Source organism: Amblyraja radiata, chromosome 33 (genome assembly GCF_010909765.2).
Source record: "Amblyraja radiata isolate CabotCenter1 chromosome 33, sAmbRad1.1.pri, whole genome shotgun sequence".
Taxonomy (NCBI): domain Eukaryota; kingdom Metazoa; phylum Chordata; class Chondrichthyes; order Rajiformes; family Rajidae; genus Amblyraja; species Amblyraja radiata.
Window position 1 is genome coordinate 5,478,235 of NC_045988.1, and position 23,969 is coordinate 5,502,203.

General features: G+C 41.1%; 1 protein-coding gene across 1 annotated transcript; it reads left to right on the plus strand.

Annotated features, from left to right (window-relative positions):
* Positions 1-53: 53 nt before the first annotated feature.
* vps26b (VPS26, retromer complex component B) lies at positions 54-22,299 on the plus strand. The gene is made up of 6 exons (XM_033049859.1): positions 54-535; positions 10,182-10,338; positions 12,135-12,299; positions 14,619-14,794; positions 15,905-16,047; positions 16,798-22,299. The coding sequence occupies exons 1-6, from the start codon at positions 313-315 to the stop codon at positions 16,933-16,935; spliced, it is 1,002 nt and encodes a 333-aa protein (XP_032905750.1). The 5' UTR covers positions 54-312; the 3' UTR covers positions 16,936-22,299.
* Positions 22,300-23,969: the final 1,670 nt, after the last annotated feature.

Genomic DNA, 23,969 nt, shown 5'->3' on the forward strand with positions numbered 1-23,969 from the left:
TGCGGGGCAAACGGGACGCATGCGCGCTGTATGTGTGTGCAGGGTGGCTGGTGATGACGGCGCATGCGCGATGTGAGGTGGGTGCTGGCAGCCGCTGAGACCGGGGGAGAGGTCGGCGCCGCCGCTCCGTAGGGAAAGACCGGGGATCAGAGTGGGCCTGGTAATGCTTGGCCCTTCTCACTTCTGAGACAGCCACCGCCCCCCTGTGCTTCCTCACAGCCGCTGCTCCGGGGCAGCCGCTCCCTCCCTCCCTCTGGGCCGAAGGCCTCGCCAACCGCCGCGACCTGACCCGACCACAGCCGCGGGGACACCATGAGCTTCTTCAGCTTCGGGCAGAGCGCGGAGATCGACGTCGTGCTAAACGATGCCGAGACGCGCAAGAAAGTGGAGCACAAGACGGAGGACGGCAAGAAGGATAAATACTTCTTGTTCTACGACGGCGAGACCGTGTCCGGGAAGGTGAACGTCAGCCTGAAAAACCCGGGCAAAAGGTTCGAGCATCAAGGCATTAAAGTGGAGTTCATCGGGCAGATCGGTAGGAAACCTCTCGACCTCTGGCCTAAGTACACTGGACGCAGTGTGGCTTAATCATGTATTTGGAAATCTTAAAGTGATTGGAATGATGGTGTAAGAGTCGTATTTAAGTAACAGGACACTGCTGGAGGAGCTCAGGCAGCATCTGTGGAGGGAGATGGATTGACGACGTTTTGGGTGCGGACCCTTGTTCATGCTCCGTATTCCTCTATTCCCTCCCTGCCTGTTGGTGTTTAAATGCCTCTTAGATATTGCTGTCAGATCTGTTTCATTGCCACATTGAAGCAGATATGATTGTAATGTTTAATGGGGATGGGTCTGAAGAAGGGCCCCAACTCGAAACATCAGCTGCCCACTCCTTCCACAGATGCTGCCTGTTCCGCCAGCACTTTGGGTATTGCTCGTGATTCCAACATCTGCAGTTCCTTGTGTCTCCATTTAAGTATCAGGTGTCATTGAACTTGCAGGTGATGGAATGTTGAGCAAAACTTAGTGCTGGTCTTCAGAAGGGTGTCCTGACCCTAAATATCTTCTGTCAACACATGTTCCAGAACTTGCAGGCAGCTCTTCCCAAAGATCCTGTGCAACACAGACTACACGTTTTGATGATGATAGGAATGCTCCTTGCCCCTTTTTCCATTAATGAATCAAGCTGTTGGCTATTGATTCAAGTACTGGTGTTGATCATTAATTGTGAGCATAGGTGCTTTTGCACGCGTAAATATTTAAAGAAAATATTGCTGTCTCCAATGTATTCTCAATTTTATTTGCCAGATGTGAAGGAGGACTAGAATGTTTTGAAGCAGCGAATGCAGTGAGACTGGAACATTTGTCTCTGCTTTACATGTGCCTCCCTCATTTTGCCTCCCTGTAAACTTAAAAATATCCCCCAAATTCCGTCACATTTTCGTCATGGATATGAATCGCATGCAGGCAGAGGACATTAGATTAAGTAGGCATCATCTTCAGCAGAGACATTGTGGGCTAAAGGGCCTGGTCCTGTGATGTACTGTTCCCAGTAACTTATTCTCGCCCAAATCCCTAGTGCTCCCTGGCTTGCATCAGTTTTCAGTTAATGCCTCTTAATAGTGTCACCCTTAAGTCAATTTGCATCGTGATCTAGCCGTTTATTATATGACTATTCAGCTGTCTTATAACTGAAGTCAGGGATTTCCCATCTATACCGCACTTACTTTGTTTTGACATGTTCTTTAAAACCCACTTTCATTCATCTCTTCCCGTCCTACTTAATATCTCTGTAACTCAATTTGAAAGTCCTTTTGACCCATTGGGATATTCCCAAAAGTTCATGTATGCGTCATGGTGGCATAGCAGTTACCGTTTGATCTGAGTTTAATCCTGCTATCTCTTGTTTTCAATATGGCATTTTCACATTGTTCATGTGCCTTTGTGGGTTCCCACCCCCCACGGTGATCCATTTTTCATCATCATCTTGAAAATGTGCTGGTTAGTTTGCTACTATAAATGCCCCTTTATAGGTAGCTGATTGGAGATGGAGAAAAGGGCATGCGGGAGAATAAGTTACTGGGTAATTGATAATGGTTGTTCTTCAATGATTTACATTGAATGGCAGAGTGCTTTTTTTCAGCTTTTTTTTTGTGCTACTGTTTCTACCCTAAGCAACCCCATTCAATTTCCTTTGACATGGAATGATCACATTTCTCTTTGTAATTTTTATTTCTTATAGAAATAAATGTTTCCGCAAATTATGTTTTATGTTTAAATGTTATTTATTGACTACAGCCAACTTTCACCTTGAATCTTTTGTAGTTTCGTTTGCTTAGATTTGAAACCCTAGTTTTGGACTGAATTTCATTAATTAAATCTTCTTTGTAAAATTCTATCATATAATGGCCACTGTTCCCTAAAGATTCCTTTACAACAAGATCATCAATTCTTAAGTTGGAGACAAGGCTTTAAAAATATATACAGATGTGCGGCAGTGTAAATTGATATTGGTTGTTCAATGGTAGTGTAACCAGAACCAGTGTAACATTTAGACACAGCTTGTGGTGCAACAGAGCCAGTGCAAGCGTGAAAATACTTAGTGTAAGATTAATTGCAAATAGTGATACAGCGGTAGAGTTGCTGCCTCACAGCGCCAGAGTACCCGGGTTTGATCCTGACTACAGGTGCCGTCTGTGCAAAGTTTGTACATTCTCCCTGTGACTGCGTGGGTTTTCGGGTGCTCAGGTTTCCTTCCACATTCTAAAGACTTGCAGGTTTGTATGTTAACTGGCTTCTGTAAATTGCAAAAGTGAGATAACTGAACTACTGTGTGGGTGATCGATCATCTGCGTGAACTTGGTGATCTTCTAAACTCTAGTGGCTCAGAAAAATTAAGTTGTTTTTGAGTTTTGTTATGGACAGGCTAAAGGAATTTCTGCAGGCAGTTGGGTGAATGGCAATAGTGAAAATGAATGCAATGCTGAAGAGAGAAAGTTCGTTATCATTAGTGCACAGGATAGCCAAACCCATGGTAGGAGTTGGTATCATTGCGGAAGAACGTAGATTATAATTGACTCTCAAGCCCCAAAGTTAACATTGTAGAGCTGATCTAGTATAGGAATGAGATAGTGAACTTAGTGACATGATGTCAGGATAATAACCTCTCCCTCAATGTTGGCAAGATGAAGGAGCTGGTTTTTGACTTCAGGAAGCATGGTGGAATGCATGCCTCAATCAGCATCAATTGTGTGGATGTGGAAATCATTGAGAGCTGCTTTTGTGTTGATATTACCATGGATCTGTTGTGTGTCAATCACATTGATGCGATAGCCAAGAAGGCACACAAAAGCCTCTATTTCCTGAGTAGACTGAAGAAATTCAGCATGTCTACAATGACTCTTATAAACTTCTATAGATGCATCACAGCTTGGTTTGGGAACAGCTGTGCCCAACACATAAGAAATTGCAGAGAGTTGTAGATGTAATACAGTTCATGATACAGACCAGACTTCCCACCATTAACTCCAGCTACGCTTCACGTGCCTTGGGGAAAGCGGCCAACATAATCAAAGCCTTGATTATGACTGAAGAAGAGTCTCGACCCGAAACGTCACCCATACCTTCTCTCCAGAGATGCTGTCTGTCCCACTAAGATACTCCAGCTTTTTGTGTCTATCTTCGGTTTAAACCAGCATCTGCAGTTCCTTCTTACACATAATCAAAGACTTGTCCCACCCCAGTCCTTGCTTCTTCCCCTCCATTATCAGCCTTCTGAATAGTCCTTCCATAAGCTAGCGTAATGTCTGATTCACCTCTACCCCATTGAGGACATTGGACTTTGTCGAAAAAACTGATGTGCTACAATGCTGAGAACTATATTCTTTAGTTTATTATTGTCATGTGTACCGAGGTACAGTGAAAGATTTTTGTTGCATGCTATTCAGTCGGCCAACTGTCCCTGAAACTGGAGGCATGAGTTTTCACACTTCTGTACCTCTTGGGAGAAGGGAGAAGAGGGAGTGTGGGTGAGACTCGTCCTTGATTATGCTGGTGGCCTTGCCAAGCCAGTGTGACGTGTAGCTGGAGTCTGCACTATGTATCTTCCCCATTGCTCTATCCATTGTACTTCAGTTTGTATCTATGTATGGTATATCTGATCTGTTTGGATAGCATGCGTTTCACAGTACCTCAGTACATGTGACAACAATGAACCTAAACTTGGTGGCTTCATGTGTGATTTGCTCAAAAGATGCTGATATGACAATTTACTGTATGAATTTTACCAGTAACCAAAAGAAAAACTGCATTTCCCCTTTTGCTAATGTTCTCATTGTACACTCTTGTGCATAGAAGTTTACATTGGCTGTTGTGGACTGTGATAACTTTATCAGGGAATACTTTCAGCACACAAAAGTGGTATTTGTCTTTTTGGCACCTTAGTTGCAACTTTTCCTGTTATTCTTGGGTTCTTGCCAGCAAACAAGGTATTTGAATACTTCTTTAATAGCTCCCTTAATTTGACCACTACCTAGCACTGCACAAATTCAAGGCTAAAGGGCCTGTCCCACTTAGGCTATTTTTAGGCGACTGTCATAGTCGTAGCAGATCGCGGAAAAACCGGCGACTGGACCCCCCTTCGACATAACATTTGAAATAGAATCATTACTTTTACAACAACAATAAAGCCGAAGTCAGCTTCGGCGACAACCTACGTTAACCTGGCGACAACTACGACAGCACCTACGTCAGGAGAAGTCAATCTACGCTCATTGTCGTCAAACCCACTGTCTCCAAAAAATTTTCAACATGTTGAAAATCCAGCGGCGACCAGAAAGACGCTACGACTCTTTGGGCGACTGAGGAGACGACTCACGACCATACAGGCGGCACTCTGGTGACAATGTGGTGAAAGCCTAGTCGCATGTAGTCGCCTAAAAAATAGCTCGAGTGGGACAGACCCTTAATAGCATGAGAATGGCAAGTCAATAAAATATCTAATTTAATTGTAATCTGCTTTAAGTACCATGAGGTACATGTATTGATGGACTTTTTGTACTAAAATAATGTAAGCATTATGTTGGTGCTGTAGACCTAATTTCTAATATGAAAGTTCAATAGATTTATTAGCTTCACGTTTGCCAGCATTTCATATAGGACAATACAAACCAAAAATGCAGTGTTCAAGAGGATAGCTGAGTGTTTTTCCCCTCCCAAAAAAATAAACTGCAAAAAAGAAGTACTTCGTTCTGTTAACCTGAAATATTTTTGATGTATCTGTTTTATTGGAATACTGTTAGCTATGGTGAAAACAAAATGTGGAAATACTCAACAGGTCAGAGGGGTGGTGAAATAAACCCTTAACCTTCGAGATCTATTCTCCAAATGTTCTTGGTTTTGTAAAGACGCATGTTTTAACAGCCAGAGAAGGAGGAAGGATGCTTTTCACATAATGCCAACTGCAGTCCTGGTGTTGGCTGTAATTTATTTGGGTTGTATTTAGTATTCATGGACTGCTCTAGTGGTTTGGTGTTAAATATAATAGTCTGTGAAGAAAAACAACTGCCTAGGATCCCAAGAAAGTAGGACATCAACTAAAACATGTTTTATAGCTTTTAAATTTCTGCACGCATTTCCTGTTCCTCTTTTGTCATCTCAAAGTTATAAAGATTTTGCACCCTGGTCTTTATTATAAAGTGTCTCCATAAGTAATTCTGCGGTTATCACAAATTACCTCCCAACTTAAAACTGAAGCCGCTGAAGACATTATAGCCATTACAGACTTTAAGTTCACATTAGTCAATGCCCTGGTGTTCCCTTTTTTTTTTAAAGAAGTACTTTAGGTTGTGGTTTTTAAACTGACTGAAAGTAGTTGCATTATAACATTTAAAAGCCTGCCCTGCTGTGAAATATAAAAGCTAATTATCACATATTCAATATATATTCGTTTTATGCCTTTTAGTGTTTAGACATCTGTCCTCAGTAAAAATTCCAGTCACCTGATGTTGGTTTGTTAGTGTCACGTGTATCAAGATATAGTGAAATGCTTAGTTTGCGTGCTATCCAGTCAAATCATATTGTACATGAGCACAATCAAGCCATGTACAAGTACAACAGGTAACGTGAAGAGATAAATAGAGCGCAAAAAATAGTATTACAACGTAATGGCATTACAATTACAGAGTGCAGATTTAAAAAAAAGTGTGTGGTCTGCAATGAAAAAGGTTGGAAGATCAGGGCAGCATGCTAGCTCATGGAGCCTGACAACAATGGGGAGGAAGCTGACCCTGAATTTGGTGGTGTCCTACCAGTGTCCTTGCAGACTTGGCAACAGACAGACAAAATTCCTGGAGAAGGGTCCTGACCCGAAACTTTGCCGATCCATGTTCTCCAGAGATGCAGCCTGACCCGTTGAGTTATTCCAGCTTTTTGTCTTTCTCAATAAAATCATTCTCCCTGTATCCAGATACTCCAGCCCTGTCAGAAATGTTTACTTTTGATGAGATCTCTCCCCATTCTTCAGTGAATACATGCCTTGATGATCTAGTGTCCTTGTCCTGCCATCTCAGAAATCTTCCTTACATTTTCTCCATAACAGAGATAAAGAGTTGCATGCAGTACAATAATTGGTTTGGTCAATAATCTGTATTGTGATAAGATATAATCATTCCTCTAGTAAAAGGCTCTTGGGGTGAAGAGTGACATTGTTTGCTTTTGGTGACTGGTACAGGTTAAATCCAACTTTTGAAGTTAGGAAACAATGTACTGTAATTCTGCCTGCGTGTTTCTGAGGTTGGGAATTCCAGGGGTTTTTATGCCTCAGAAGATTTTCTTTCTTGTTGCTGAAAAAGGGTGGACCTTTAATTCAGAGCCTTCGCCCCCTGGTTTTGGATTTCACCACGAGTAGAATCATCCTCTCCATGTACGCTTTTCAGAATATAGTTTCAACACAATCACATCATATTCTAAATTCCTATCAATATGGACTGTTCTTGCTCAAACTTTCCTCGTATCTCAGCCTTTTTGTCTCAAAATACATGAGGAACTGCAGATGGTGGAATCTTGGGCAAAAAAGATTCAGTGTCAGGGGTTATGGAGAGAAGGCAGGAGAATGAGGCTGAGAGGGAAAGATAGATCAGCAGTGATTGAATGGCGGAGTAGACTCGATGGGCCAAATGGCCTAATTCTGCTCCAATAACGTATGAACTAACTGCTGGAGGAACGCAGTGGGTTGGGCAGCATCTGTGGAGTGAAAAGGACAGATGGCCTTTAATCATAATCATAATAGTAAATTATTAGCCAAGTATGTTTTGCAACATATGAGGAATTTGATTTGCCATACCAGTAAAGAGCAACAGATCACCCAAATAATGTTATAACATGAACATCCACCAAAGTGACTCCCTCACATTCCTCACTGTGATGGAAGGCAAAACAAGTTCAATCTTCTTCCCTTCTTTGAAAGATCATTAGTCTTATTCCCTCGACAGATGGTGCCTGACCCGTTAAGTTCCTCCAGCATTTTATTTTTTGCTCTTTGCCTCAGGAATTAATTGTGTGAACTTTCTCTGAACTGTCACCAGCATAATTATATGTTTCCTTAAACAAGTAAACCAGTATTCTAGGTGTGTTATCAACATACTTCACAGTTACTGCAGTTACTTCCCTACTTTTACATTCTAACCCTTTACAGTATATGCCCTGTTGTTTCTGGCATTCAGCAGATAACACAGCTATGCTCACAGTTTCAGGGAATAGTATCCACTTCCCCAAACAATCAGTTTATTGCAAAAGTACACTAGGTTCACATGTCCTTTGAAGCAGGTGCTGTCTTTAACCAGTATGGCTTGACTCCATGCCCTCTTATCTGACCCCTATAATGGCCTAACAAACCATTCAGTTGTGTTTGAACCACTACCTTAAAGCAGAGTAAAATGGATCGACTGCCATTGATCTCAATGCCCAATTTTAACACTGCCAGCCTAGTTAAGCCGTCGGTATTCTTGTGGGCATCTGGGAGCTGGACTGGTGAGCTTACTAATCGCAAAGGGACTGGCAGGCCAAGGAAGACCCCCACAGCTGATGACAGAAGAATTCTCTCTATAATAAAGAAAAATCCCCAAACACCTGTCTGACAGATTAGAAACACTTCAGGAGTCAGGTGTGGATTTGTCAATGACCACTATCTGCAGAAGACTTCATGAAGAGAAATACAGAGGCTAGATGCAAGATGCAAACCACTAGTTAGTCGCAAAAAATAGGATGGCCAGGTTACAGTTTGCCAAGAAGTGCTTAAAAAAGCTATCACAGTTCTGGAAATAGGTCTTGTGGACAGATGAGACAAAGATTAACTTATATCAGAGTGATGGCAAGAGCTAAGTATGGAGGAGAGAAGGAACTGCCCAAGATCACTGCCCAAGATCCAAAGCATACCCCTCATCTGTGAAACACGCTGGTGGGGGTGTTAATGGCATGTATGGCTGCTGAAGGTACTGGGAGTTTTTCAAAGCTAATAAATGGTTAATTCTTGCGTGGCCAAGTCAATCACCCGATCTGAACGCAATTGAGCGTGCCTTTTATATGCTGAAGAGAAAACTGAAGGGGACTATCAATCAATCAATCAGATTTATTCATCACATACACAAAGTGCAGTGAAACGAATTTGCCAACAGCGGTACAATCAAAAAAGAACACACAATACACAATAAAAATTTAACATAAACATCCACCACAGCATTCATCACTGGTGGAAGGCACAAAAGTACAGTCAGTCCTCCATTTTTCCCCCATGGTCGGGGCCATAAACCTCCGCAGTCGCCGCTGCGGGCGGCCAGATGTACAGGCCCTTTCGTCTGAAATATGTCCCGAATGGAGGGCACTCTACCAAATAACTCAAAATTCAAGTAGCCCTTGCTTTCCCTCTCTCTCCATTCCCTCCCCTTCCAGGTTCTCCTACCAGTCTTACTGTCTCCGACCACATTTTATCTCTGTACCGCACATTCCCCTGACAGCAGTCTGAAGAAGGATCGTCAACCGAAACGTCACCTATTCCTTCTGTCCCGAGATGCTGCCTGTCCCGTTGAGTTACTCCAGCATTTTGTGTCTATCTTCATACCAAATAACTCCTTTGTAATCCATAGATGTACACTCTCCAACATAAAGGACAGATTCATCAGAAGATTACTGTGTAGTGCTATATCTTCAGATGGGAGCTCTGAAAAGTCTCATGGTATTAAGTTAAGCACAAGCATGGGAACAATCTCCCGAACATCACCTGTGGTCATCCCTTGGCTGACAATTTAGTGCTCCTCCACGCTGAATAACACATGAAGAAAGTGCCACTTGTAGGTGGGGCACAAAGGTTTAGTTTAGTTTATCTTTGTCACATGTAAGGTACAGTGGGAAGATTTTGTTTGTGTGCTATCCAGTCAACGAAAAGATAATGCATGATTACAATCTAGCTGTCCACATTGTGTTTCCACTGACTGGGTAGCACGCAACAAAAGCTTTTCACTGTCCCTCGGTACACGTGACAATAAACTAAACTGTATAGATGAAGGAGAAAGGGCACAACACAGCAAAATATAACACTGAAGGCTATGTTAAGAGGACTCTTATGAGGTAGATGGGAGGTCCGTGCCGCACTCTAGAAGATTAGATGAACGTTCAGTTGCCTGATAGCAGCTGGAAAGAAGCTGTCCCTGATCTGGAGGTATGCATTTTCAAACTTCTACACCTCCTGACTGATGGGGGAGGGGAGAGGAGGGAGCGACCGGGTGTAGCTGCCAGAATTGGAAGATCTACACTGAAAATCAGCACACTTACATGAATTTCATTTTAATCATAATTTGGTGGTAGAATTGTGAATATTTGAGAAGCTGATTATCCGCGACACTTACTCGTGGCATTTGAAATGTCAGAACATCGTGAAGAGAAAGACATTGGATTATAAAATGCTGAAAGCCGGCTCTTAATTTGTTGTGAAGATTATTGGCAGGCTGAAGTATAAGTGGATCCAGCTACGTTTCTAAGCTGTACCTAGAAGAATGAGTCGGATAAAAGGAAATTAAGGGAAAAAAATGACTTCACTTTAACAGATTCTGTGCCTTCTGTGAGAAATGTGTGGATGGACAAATGATATTTGGACGTTGTAAAGTTTAAACACATGCTTCTTTTAATAGAACTGTACTACGACCGAGGAAATCACCATGAGTTTGTGTCTCTGGTAAAAGATCTGGCCCGACCTGGTGAGATGACACAATCCCAAACATTCGACTTTGAGTTTACACATGTAGAAAAGCCATACGAGTCGTACACTGGTCAGAATGTGAAGTTACGGTGAGTCCAGCCTCTTTGGGTCTTGTTATTATTGTGAAGAATGCAGAATTAATATTTGTTTTATGCACGGTGGTGCAGCGGTTGATAGAGTTGCTGCCTTACAGCGCCAGGGTCCCGGGTTCGATCCTGACTGAGGATGCTGCCTGTACAGAGGGTTTGTTTACGTTCTCTCCATGACCAGGTGGGTCTTCCCCGGGTGCTCCGGTTTCCTCCCACATCCCATAGTTGTACAGGTTTGTAGGTTAATTGACTTTGGTTGTAAATTGGCCCTCGTGTGTAGGATTGTGTAGGTGTACGGGGATCGCTGATTCGGTATGCCCAAGGGCCTGTTTCGGCACTGTTTCTCCAAATTAAACGAAAGTTCATCTGCGCAAAATAATGGTCCAAACGGATCGTCAGCTAATTTAATTGATATTATAATGTTTGCTTCTTGTGCGCCAAGGGATTATGTTTGAGGATTATAATCTGGAATTGCATTTCTTTCACATTCCTTCCTCCTTACATTATGATCTGTTCGGGGATAAAACATGTTATTGTGAAGATGAGTTACAAAATCTATTTACCTATTTTTCACTCTAGATGATGGATTATTGAAGAATCATCCTGATTACACAACAAATTGCAGTGATAGCTGTGATATTTATAGCTTGTATTTGAAAATGACTGAATTTCGGTGATGATAACCACTAAACTAAAAACCTATCGCATTCACTAATGTCCTTCATGGGAGGAAATTTATTTTCTTTACCTTGTCTGGCCTGCATGTGACTTCAGGCCAGCAATCTTTTGCTTGTGTGCAAGCCATTAAAACAAAACTGAATAATACATATAACTTAGCCAATTGTTATCAATGCTACTAGAAACATACACAATTCAAAATTGTGCTGCACATTTTGAAATGGTAATTGGCAATTACTTAGCAGGAGAATGGTCAACAAACTGTTTTGCAGTATGGTTGAGAGAAAGAAGTTCTAGGCTGCAAGATAATATCTGAAGATAGACGTCCAGGTGTGCACAATGACAGATGGAAGTCAGTCTGGAGCATGGTGACTTAATGCATGGAGAAAATCAAATGAGGCAATGCAATACACAATAAATAATATAGTGTAAAACAGGGGCTAGGTCCTGTATGCTTATAGCTTCCTGAGGTTTAGAACAGATAGGTAGTTAGTTAGTTCTGTCTTTGGGATATATCGCATTTGTAGGGTTAGAAGGCCATTCTCCTCATACTAGAAATGTACGAACAGTAGTTAAACTACGGTACTGTGGACCGTACTGGTCATTACTACAAGGAAGATACTAATACAGAAGACCGCAGAGGATATTTACAAGGTTATTGCCAGACTGGACAATTTTATTCATGTGCAAAGATTGAATAAGTTGGGTTTCTGTACTTTGGAACAAAGGAAGCTGAAAGGCAATGTAATAAATCTACTTAAAATTATGAAGCATAGATAGACTCTTCCAGTTCATGCTAGTTCCTTCAGCAGAAAGGTTATATAAATAATGCTATGGTTGTTCAATGTGGCAGTGAAGAGGGAAACATATTTTCACCGATATAGTGGTGGAGGGGGATGGAACTTGCTGCCTTTAAACATTGATGGAGGTAGAAGTACCTTTTACACGCAAGAAGAGAATTGCTGTAACCAATAGGGGTTATTTGATAAGAAGTGGGATTATCTTAAATAGCTTTTATGGTCTGGCATTAATGCAGTGGGTTGTGCTGGAACTTGTCTTTTGTACTGGAAATGTCCATGACAAGCTCAGTGTTTTTCTTCCACATCTCCCCAATTCAGGTACTTTCTGAGAGCAACCATCAGCCGCAGGTTAAACGATATTACCAAGGAAACGGATGTCGTTGTGCACACCCTCAGTACGTACCCTGAGATGAATTCATCGATCAAAATGGAAGTTGGGATTGAAGACTGCCTACACATTGAATTTGAATACAACAAATCAAAGTATGTGTCATGAAAACCTGCTGTTTTCAATGTATTGGGAAAGGAGGAACAAAGCTGCATGTAACCATATGAGAATATCATGAGTGACAGGATTTGGAACAAGACAAACTTGATTAAAGAATACAGGTTATGTGTTAGTTTCATACAAGCGCAATCTCTTTCTCGTTGTGATTGCCTTGGCTTAGCATTCTACGCCTTATTGAGAAGCTCATATTCCCCATGTGGAATTATTACAGCAAGGAAGGAGGCAATTCAACCTGTATCAGTTCTATGCAAGAACAGTCCAACACGTCTTGCTCCAGTGATTTCCTTATTGCCCATGTTGCTCCCATGTTTTCTTACGACATTGAGCAACTGTGTCAATGCTCACACTTCGATCAATGCAGTTCTCCCGTATATTTCCGTGTAACTATTTTTGCTTGTGGCACATTAGCTCCAGGATGATTCCCCTACCCCCTACCCATGCTTAGGATAGTTTGTGGTAGCCAATTAATCGACCAACGAAAACATCTTTGAGATATAGGAGAAAACGAAGTCAAAGATTGCACAAACTCCAGACAGATATTACCCAAGATGATGATCGAACTTGGGCTGCAGGAGTGGTGAGGCAGCAGCATTACCTGCTGCACCACTGGGCCTTCCAGCCCCTTGTGAATGCGACATTTGAACCCGCTCCCACTTTTAACAGAAATGTGTTTCAGGCCAACACTCTGAGCAGAATTGAGAGAGGTCGGTACTCAATGTCCTGTTTAAGACAGTTGTCGAATAAGACAGTTACCCAAAGCTAATCTGCTTTGGGTGTAAAAGATCCTGTTATAATAAGTCAAAGAATAAGAAGGTGATTAACCCCAATGTGCCAACGAATGTTGTTCCCTTAATCAAACCACAAAGTGCGACATGTAATCGGTGGGACAGGCTGCATCTGGCGAGGGAATGCGCAGATGACATTTCAGGTCAGGACCCTTCAGAATTAAATCCCTTAAATTTCTCTTGGGTCAGATTATCTGTATCTTATTTTTGTGTTGTTGTTTGTGGGTTATTGCTTATTGGTGTGAAGCTATAAAGGTAGAAATTACTGACGTCCCAGCCCAGTGTACAAATGTGAGTACATTTGTGGTCCACTTCTTTAGAATTTGCTAAGATAATTGGTTTACAGTTTTTAAGATTAGTGCTGTCATATCTTTAGTTTAATTTAGACATACAGCGTGGGAACGAGCCCCTTTGGCCCACTGAGACCTTGCCGGCCAGCAATCACCCGTACACTAGTTCTAACCTGGAATTTACAGAGGCCAATTAACCTACAAACCTGCACGTCTCGACCCGAAACATCGCCCATTTCTTCTCTCAAGAGATGCTGCCTCACCCGCTGAGTTACTCCAGCATTTTGTGTCTAACTTTAGTAATAATGACCATGGAACAAACTCCTGTGTTGCCTTTTAGTTCACTGGTCTGCTGGGGAGGAAGTCTACCATCCTTGCTTGGTCATGTCTGAATGACTCCAAACCCATCTATATCCCCGAGTCTGAATAGCTTAGCAACTCTCTTAGTTATGTCATAACTGCTAAGTTTGGACACCGTATTCTGATCTGAAAATGTTCCTGGAAAGTGTGTTTAGATTTATGAAAAATCCAATGCCATGTAATGAGATTTGATGGTTCGAAGATTGAATCGGATGTTTTATTAACCTTTTGGATTTTACTAAGTGTTTTATGGATGTGCACAATTTAGTTGACATATAGCAACACATTTGGAGTATTCTAAAAACTGAGGCACCTTGCACAACTCAACTTTACACTGTCAAATTTCTGTTCTACCTTATAAAGTAATAGCAGCAGAATTAGACCATTCGGCCCATCAAGTCTACTCCACCATTCAATCATGGCTGATCTATCTCTCCCTCCGAACCCCATTCTCCTGCCTTCTCCCCATAACATATTTGATGTGTTGGTTTGAAGAATTATGAGTAATCTATTTTTTTACTTAATGCATTCCTTCCATATTTTACACACAAATGCTAAGTGAGGATTTTTAAAACAGCAGGGAAATACAATAATTTTTTGTCTTTAAAAACTACTAGTACCAGATTGGACTATGCTTTTAAAGTGAGATTGTCTTATTAATTCAACAAAGTGATAGCTGTTAAAGCGCATACAGAGTAAAATCAGCCTCACCTCACTAAATTAGTCTTTTCTATTAATGGTGAAACAGGTTCATAAACTGGTAGAGATTCCAGAACAAACCAAAGACACAATAACAGAAAAAGGAGATTTTAAAACTTAGTGTGTGTGAGTGTTTAATTTTTATCTCTTGCAATTCCAGGTACCATTTGAAGGATGTAATTGTGGGGAAGATATATTTCTTATTAGTTCGCATCAAAATCAAGCATATGGAAATTGACATCATAAAAAGGGAGACTACAGGAACTGGACCAAATGTGTTTCATGAAAATGACACAATAGCAAAATATGAAATAATGGATGGAGCCCCAGTCAGAGGTGAGTATGTGAAAGTCAGGAGTTAAACTGTAAAATGTGGAATGGTAAAACCTTTTGAGTTTGGTTTGGAGATACAGTGTGGAAACAAACCCAATGACCCATCAACCTACCACAACCAGAGAGCAGTCCTGAACTACTATCTACCTGATTGGTGACCCTCGGCCTATCCTTGATCGGACTTTGCTGACTTTACCTTGCACTAAATGTGATTCCCTTATCATGTATCTACACACTGTAAATGGCTCGAAATCATATTGTATTGTCTTTCCGCTGTCTGGATAGCACACAACAAATGTTTTTAACTGTACCTCAGTACATGTGACAATAAACTAAACCGGATGGGGCATCTTGGTTGGAATGGACAGGGTGAGCTGAAGAGCCTGTTTCCGTACTGTATAACTCTATGACAGGTCGTTTTTTTCCCCGGAAAAATTGCATTACATTAGTAAACCAGTTTGTGTGTGTGTGTAGCTGGTTTCTTCTACCAGGTTTTCAATTCCAGTTTTGCACAATTCGCTAACGAAGCTCTGATTCTCTGCAGTGTTATGATATCTCTATGTAAGAGGTTGATGTACAAGCCCACGCTGTGTCCTGTGACTCCACCTTAAACCCTTGTTCATCATGTATCACAGAGCATTGCAATTGGCTTTTCTGCCAGTTAAACAAGTCGGTGATCATCACACACTGGAGCAAAACCAGAGAATAATAATTGTTCTAGTACTGTGGATGAGTTCTAAGCTAACTCCTGGTCGTGCTTGCTGCACTGCTGTCTGTAAGGAGTAAGCCATTTAGAACGGAGACGAGGAAACACTTTTTCTCACAGAGAGTGGTGAGTCTGTGGAATTCTCTGCCTCAGAGGGCGGTGGAGGCAGGTTCTCTGGATGCTTTCAAGAGAAAGCTAGATAGGGCTCTTAAAAATAGCGGAGTCAGGGGATATGGGGAGAAGGCAGGAACGGGGTACTGATTGGGGATGATCACCCATGATCACATTGAATGGCGGTGCTGGCTCGAAGGGCCGAATGGCCTACTCCTGCACCTATTGTCTATTGTAAAATATAAAGTTATCAATTTGATTGATCCAGGTTTATAGGTTTGTTTTCCATTGTTTAGGTGAATCCATTCCTATCAGACTTTTTCTGGCTGGCTATGAATTGACTCCATCCATGAGGGATATCAACAAGAAGTTCTCTGTACGATACTACCTCAATCTCGTTCTTATTGATGAGGAGGAAAGGAGATATTTCAAACAGCAGGTACGTATTAAATGATGCACAAGGAACTGTGTTTTAGTTTCTAGCACACTGATATATTAGCCAGCAGCTCTGTTTTGTGCAGAATTTAAGGCTCAACAAAAAATTTCAGGCTCCTACTCTGTAGTGACACCTTGCTTTGCCTGGTTGAAAGAGGGGGAAGGGGAAGACCTATCACTACTGAGGTTCCCTTGTAGGAGTGGGGGGGGCAGTAGGACCCAGCAGAGTCAGACCACGTGTTGTCTGCATCGTGGAGGTTGTGGGCCTGGTGCTGAGCCTGGAACTCTGGTGAGGTGACACCTCCGGCCCAGCTGGTGGCCGGTATAGAGGCGCTGGTGGAGAACCGTGAGGGGCTCGAGTAGCGGGTCGGCGGCAGCAGCGTCGGTGGTCCCAGGGCGACGGTGATGGTCAGCGACAGTAGTGGCCCCAGGGAGGCGGCGAGAGTCGGCAGCTGCGGCAGTTTCGGTCGGTCCAGGCCGGGGAGGCGGTGCGGATTGGAGAGGCAGTGAATGTTGTTGCTGCTCATCGTGGGTGCTGCTCATCTCCAGCATGTATTGATGTTTTCTCATGGGCCCGGAGCTCCATTGCTGGGCCGTGGCCCAGCAATGGAGCTCCGGGCCTGCGTGAAACCATCAATACTTGCTGGATTTTGGTTCTTGAAAATGGGATTTTTGGACCCAGAAAAGTCCTTGAATTTACAGCTGTTCCAAGTGTACGAACCTGCTTCATGTGTCTCCCTATTTTACTTTGCAGGAAATCACTTTGTGGCGAAAAGGAGACATAGTTCGAAAGAGTATGTCCCACCAGGCCGCCATTGCATCTCAGCGTTACGAAGGGTCTGCAAATGCTGAAAGCAAACCTTTGATTTCAAATCAAGATGCGGATAACTAGTTCACATTCCTGCCTCTATCCCGAGTTAGCAATATAAACTGCAAAAAAATAAATCAAAGGAAAGTAATGAGGGTTCAAAGTTGATTCTGTTCCCCTTCAGACGACATCTTTAGGACAAGAGAAGACGGACTGAAAGTTAACTTGTTGTCTCAGTGTTTTAATATCAAGTTAAAACAGATTTTATGTTGCTTTAAAGATGTGTGATGGAGCATACCAATGCAAGCAAAGCTTAGAAACTGAATTCTTCTACCATTAACCTGATGTTCCTCGGACACAAGTTTTCATCCACCATGAACACCTGCTTTGTTTTTAAATCAGCTATCGTATGTGGAAAATTGATCAATTACCTTTGAAAATTTGATCCGTGCTACTCTATACGCTGGTGTTGAACCTACTTGCCCGTGATTACACTGCAATCTATTCTGCATATTATTATACAGAATTCTGCCATTGTTGACCTTGTTTTGGTTAAAGATTATTTGGTGGTTTTATTTCAGAAATATTTGAATTTTCCATTAACAGTGCATAAAATATCATTGATAAACGGGATCAGTATACATGGATCTTTGATGTTCGCATGAACATGGGCCTAAGGACCCATTTCTATGCTGTAAGATTCTGTTGGCTGCTCTCACCAACTTTAAAGTCTTGTTTCAAAAGGACTTGGTCATTAGCTATTAGACATTCCTGAATATATTCCAGGTATACAGAAGAGATCAACTTATTCAGAAAGCTAGTTAGAATACTCACAATCACACTTTTTGGTTTATCCTGGCTAACCGATTTGCATGTGTGTGCATGTGTAAAATTTCATTGATTTTTTTTTCCAAAGTAGAGGTGTCGTTATTCTGCTAAAAATCATGTACAGATTTTAACATTCTAATTTGCCATTTCACTCCAGGCACGAGAGGCACATTGTGCGTGTTAGACTTGAAGCACGGATGCTTCAAGGTGGATTTTCTTGTTAAATGTAACATTCCTTCTAACAAGGCACATTTTTTTTTGTGGTGTGTTTCAAGTAAAAGCCCCTCTGTTGTAGGAGTTAAAACTAGATTTAAAGGCACAATATAATGTTTACCATCCAACAATGGGGCCTCTGTATTCGTATTAGTACTTTTGGAAAATCCTATTTCATTTTATAAGACCAGTAGGTTTGATTAAAATAACTGGAGATGGGAAAAGAGAAAATGTTCCTGATGACATCAAACTTTCAGAAATATTGTGACCTAATTCTGGAGATGGATTTTGGAATTGACTACAGAGGGAGATATAAAAATTTCATGAACTACTTTAAATTTCCCTCCTTGGGGACAAATGATTGTCAAAATGGGCACTTGAAGAAAAATGACAGGGTATTCATTCTTAAATCCAGAACAATAATTGCTTTTATTAACATTATACTACTTTTGACTACTTCCTGTTCAGTATAGAATGCTATTTTATTCTCTTTGTTTCCATGATCTTATATAAAATTATGTACATGCAGAAAATGAAACAAATCAAGTTTGCTTGAATAACTACTGCACATGAGATACTGAGAGCTTCAATTTTGGGAGTATCTGAGAAGCTGAGGGCTTCAATGCTGCTTGCAATTTTCATCTGTTATGCAGATGTTTCACTTGTTGATTCTCAGCAGTGTTACAGATATGCACTGTTTCTGCCTAGGAGCTAGAATGCCAACCTAAGCAAAAATATATACTGGCAACTGAGGAACAAGGAGGCTTGTGACTATGGGGACCCCTATATTCTTAAATAGACTCACTTGGATGAGGTGGTCAATAATTTAGCGTGGATATTCAGGGTGAAAATCTGTGGGTAGAAATTCAGATTTTGTGGAAAACAAAATGGCATCCTGCATCTGCTACCTCTATAGATGCAAAAGCCTTTACGTGGAGACTTTGTTTTTTTCCCTGAAGTTTACTGGAGCTTTAAACATGTTTTAGTTTAGAGATATGGCATGGAAACGGGCCCTTCGGCTCACCAAGTCCACGCCGACCGGAGATCACTCATACACTAGCTCTATCCTGCACAGTAGGAACAATTTACAGAAGCCTACAAACCTGCACATATTTGGAATGTGGGATGAGACGGAGCACCTGGAGAAAACCCACGCGGTCTCCTCACTGGGAGAACGTGCAAACTCCGTACGTACAGCACCCTTAGTCAGGATAGAACCCAGGTCTCTGGTGCTGTAAGACAGCAACTCTACCGCTGCGCCACTGTTTTGAATACTCCCTGGCAAAATGATTTCACTTTGTCTGCAAGCTTGACCTTGAGCTTCAAATTAAACTCCATACTGCACACACTCTTGTCTCCAATACGGTTCCATTGCTGAGCTCATTGCAAATCCAGGGGGAAAACACCATCTTCTGTCTAGGCACGTTAGCACTCGGACTGTACCTGAAAAATAAAAAGCAATGGTGTCAGAGACACTGGCCACTTTTGAGATTTTCGGCAGTCGTTCCATATTGCATGGAAATAGCTAATTCTCCATTTAAACGCACCAATCTTTTTGCTGCCTTTTTTTCATCTTGCCAGTAGTTACATATTCTCTCCCAAATCACTATATTGTAAACATCCTCTTTCTCTGTATCTTTTTTGCGTTTAACTTTTTTCCCGCAGTTCCAATGAAAGGTCATCAAGCAGTAACAATAATTCTATTTCTCTCCTCACATGCTGCCAGACCAACTGCACATTTGGAAGCTTCTGTTTTTATTTCAGATTTCCAGCACCTGCAGTGTTTTCTTTGTCTAATGTCGATTTGTGCATCAGTATAGAGGCATCGTAATTATATCTTCCAGGGTACATTTGTATTAAAGGCCGCACCACTGGTTGATATTTCAGTTTACAAAGGGATAATTTTAAATGTAAAGTATTTGAATGTGTGCTGTCAATATTGAAGTAATTGCAAAAATACTTTAAAAATCTTTTTCTGTTGTTGTGTCTTTGATTTGTTCTGGAATCTATACCAGTGTATTAGCCTGTTTCGCCATTAATAGCAAAGACTAATTTAGTGAGACTGATTTTACTCTGTATGCGCTTTAGCAGCTATCGCTTTCCTGTTGTACTAATAAGACAATCTCACTTTAAAAGCATAGTCCAATCTGTTACTAGTTTTTAACAAATTAAAAAGAAATATTTTATTAGAGATGTAAGCATGATTTTTGCATGTCGCTTGGTGTCAAGTGGCAAGTTTGCCCGTGCTGCTCAGTAGTTTGTGGGTTCCAGTATCATTCCATTGAGTACATTTCTCAGATGAGACTTTGAACCTGTGCCTCGTGGATTTAATTAGCACGAGGCATTATTTTTGAAAAGCAGCCTCAACAAACAGCATTAAGGTTGATCTCTGTTCACATTCCTTGTTATGTGCAAATTGGCTGCTACACTTCAACCGCACTTTACTGGGTGTAAAATTATTTTCATTGTCGTGAGATAAAAAAGGGCACAATAGAAAAGTGATTGGAAAAAATAGGGATTGTTGAAGTTCATTGAACCAGAAAGCGATATCAAATTCATTGTCCAACTAAGCATATCTAGTTGGCCAAAGTTCCAAACATTTTTGTTCCTCGAAATTGATGTATTCCTGATTTTGAAATTTGCTTTTGCAGTTTCTATTGAAATGCTGCCTCGTATATTTTTGCCTAATTTGAAGCTGTAATCATTGAGGGCAGTCAGCAATTTTATGGATATATTTGCTTGGAGTTTAAACCTAATGAATGATGATTCCATATTTCCATATACAAGATATTCCATATTTCCTTCAGATAGGAGGCCATTTCAGCTGTTGCGTCAATGCCGGCTCATCCCAACTCCCTATCAATTTTTCTTGTAACCTGTTGTCCCCACATTCCCATCAATTTCTTTCCCCAGATTTTATCACTTGCCTACACCGGAGGAGGAATTTACAGTGGCCAATTAATCTCCCATCCCATACTCTTTGTAGGATGTGGGAAGAAACTGGAGCATCCGGTAAGGGGGGGGGGGGGGGGGACCCACGAGCTTGCAGAGAGAATGTGCAAGCTCCGCATGGTACCTTAAGCCCAAACAGAACTCTGGTTGCTGGAGCTGTGAGGCAGCAGCTCTTTCAGCCGCACCACTCTGCCTGTCTGCCACAGTTGCCCTTTGAAAGTTGACTGTCGAGAGGTTGGATGTTTGAGAGTGTAGTGGAGACGAGCAAGAGAAAACAATGTAACATGGTGATTCCAGGTTAGAAACAATATCAACATGAAGATACATGCATCAAACGGCCTTCTTCATAAACAGAAGATGGTACTAATATCACATTCTGTGCAAGGATAAGGGAGATAAAAAGTATTTAATTGATACTTAATGAAGGTCTGTCGTAAAAGTATTGCCTTGGATGATCAAGGAATCTTATCCAAGATACTTATGACAAATAATTGTCCAGCCATTTTCAATGCAAATGTTACATTCTTGCCTATTGTTGCCTTTTCTATAATTGTAGGGTGTGATTTTGTTTTTCCTTATAGTTTCTATGCTTTGTAATATGAATATCCCATTTGTAACAATATTTAGACATTGGGAGATTCGGATAAAATACTAATTGAAACAATTTTAAAAACAAAAAGTCTTTGTAATGTTCATGGTTTTAATTCCATGCGTGTTTTTATATGTAAACAATTAACCCAAGGTTGAGAGAGAACGGCAGAATGCATTGTATGATGTGTGCTAAATTTTCTGTCGGGAGGAAAAGTAAATATGTACTGTATCATGGAAAAGTTTGATTTCTCCTGAAAAATGTAGGCTTTTGTGAAGACTAACTTATCAAGCAGCATTCCAATTATTACTTTTTTCCATTTTGGTGATGAAATTGTTGGACAGTAACTTCATGAATTGAGCATAACCAAATAGTTAAATGGCTGGTACTAGACACATTAACATTCAAAACTAAAGTTGCAATATAAACGGATTAGCATTTTTCCATAACATATTCAAAGGTATTGCAAAAGCAGCTTTCAAGGGAGTGAAAATGCTTTTAGAACTTTGTTACTGTAAATTAAGTGTACATCTATGAAATAACTGCCATCATTGAACAGCTATTAGCCTACTTGTATCAGCAGTTAATCTGAAAGTTTACAGTTGTACATGCCTACAATTGTACATGCTTATAAATATTTTTGTTTTTGAAAGGTACAAAAGCCCATAGTAAATGTTATGTCCTTTATTATATTGTACATTCTCAATTATTTGAATCCTTAGTTATCCATTTGCAAGTATGAAACTTCTATAATAAAGTGGATTTGTACATTTTATGTACTAGATTTTACAAAATGTAGTTGTCTTATGAAAAGCGAGGTGCATCAAGGCTTGAAAAATGGTAGTAAAGTTGGCCTCATTCTGTTATCAGCTTGAACCTTTTATTAACAATAGTGATATACTCTTGTGTTATAACTCATGGAAGTTTTGGATAGACTGTGGCACAATGGTGGGACTCGAGTTGGTTGGGTTGTGCTACATTTGTTGATCACAACCTCGAAGGGTAGCTGTTTCTTTGGACAAACCCTCGCTAGCTTGGTCGATGACCAGTCATCTGGTGCCCTTCTTCCAAATTATCTGATTGTCTGGGAATGTTGTTTCTTGCTTTTCAATGCTGCGTTTGTCTTCTCACTTCATCAAAAACGTTGTGTCTACCTTTTTTGTACTATAATTGTAATTTTGGGTTTCGAAAAATAGAAGCCAGAAAAGACGATCGGCAATGTTTAAACAAGAAACATGCAGATTAAATTTCTACCGCAGTGAATGCAGTAAACGTAACAAACAAGCGAGAGAGTATTTTTTGTTCTTTACATTCACCACAACCTCACCTTAAGTCACATAAAGGTCGCAATGCAGACAAATTTCATTCAGCTCTTTCTGTTTTGCTTTGATCCAGCAATGCGCTACAAATATGTTTCTGCTAAGCGAGACCTGTTTTATGTCAAGACCTGCTTTTTTGTAAAGATCTTCACTGGATATTTCTCCACCACCACTCTGGTAACGTAATCCAGGACTTCATCTAGTCATTATAGAGTTGGGGCGAGGGAATTCTGAAGCATTCTTTTTTTGGGGTTCATTTGCAAATTACTCTCCTATAACCATGGGTCCTTAATGATTCTGCAAACCATTTCCATTTACGTAAAATATGTCTGCGTACCTCCATCAAATCCCCTCTCACCCTTTTCTGTTGTAAGGGAACCAATCCCAGTTTCCCCAATGTATCCCTGTAAATCAAGTTCCTAAACAGTGAAATTATTCAGGTACTTTCTCCCTGCATACTCCTAAAGGCCTGTGCATCTTTCTGAAAGTGCGGTGCTCAAGAACTAGACTTGCTATTCCAATAATGACAAACTAATATAACTGGATTTCATAAGCTTCCTCTTTTAAAAAAAAGCCCTCAATAATTGTGCCATTTTAACAGTGATCGCCCCGTGCACTAGCACTCCGACATACTAGGGACAATTTACATTAGTCAATCAATCTCCAAACCTGCACGCCTTTGGAATGTTGGAATAAACTGGAGTTCCCGGAGATAACCCGTGTGGTCACAAGGAGAATGCACAAACTCTGTACAGACAGCACCCGTGGTTAGGATCGAACCCAGGCCCCTGCTGTTGTAAAGCAGCAATTCTACCAATCTGTCGCCCTCTTGTTTATGTCACCTCTCCATTAAATTTAATCTGCCCATTCATCCAGCCTGTCTTGAGGGACCTGATGACCGGTTCTTGCTCTGGTTGTGCTCCACCCAAGGAAGCAAATGCAACCTGCAATTAATAATGAAGGAAAGATGGCATCGCTGATAGTGCAACATTCCTCCAGTAGTGTGCCAGAATATGATCACAAGGTCCACAACAACAAAGTCCACTGTGATATTCTAATGGAACATTACAATATATTTCCAGGTGCGGCAGAGGTTCACCTGCACCTCCTCCAACCTCATCTATTGCATCTGCTGCTCTAGGTGTCAGCTGCTCTACTTCGGTGAAACCAAGCGTAGGCTTGGCAATTGCTTCGCCCAACACCTCCGCTCGGTTCGC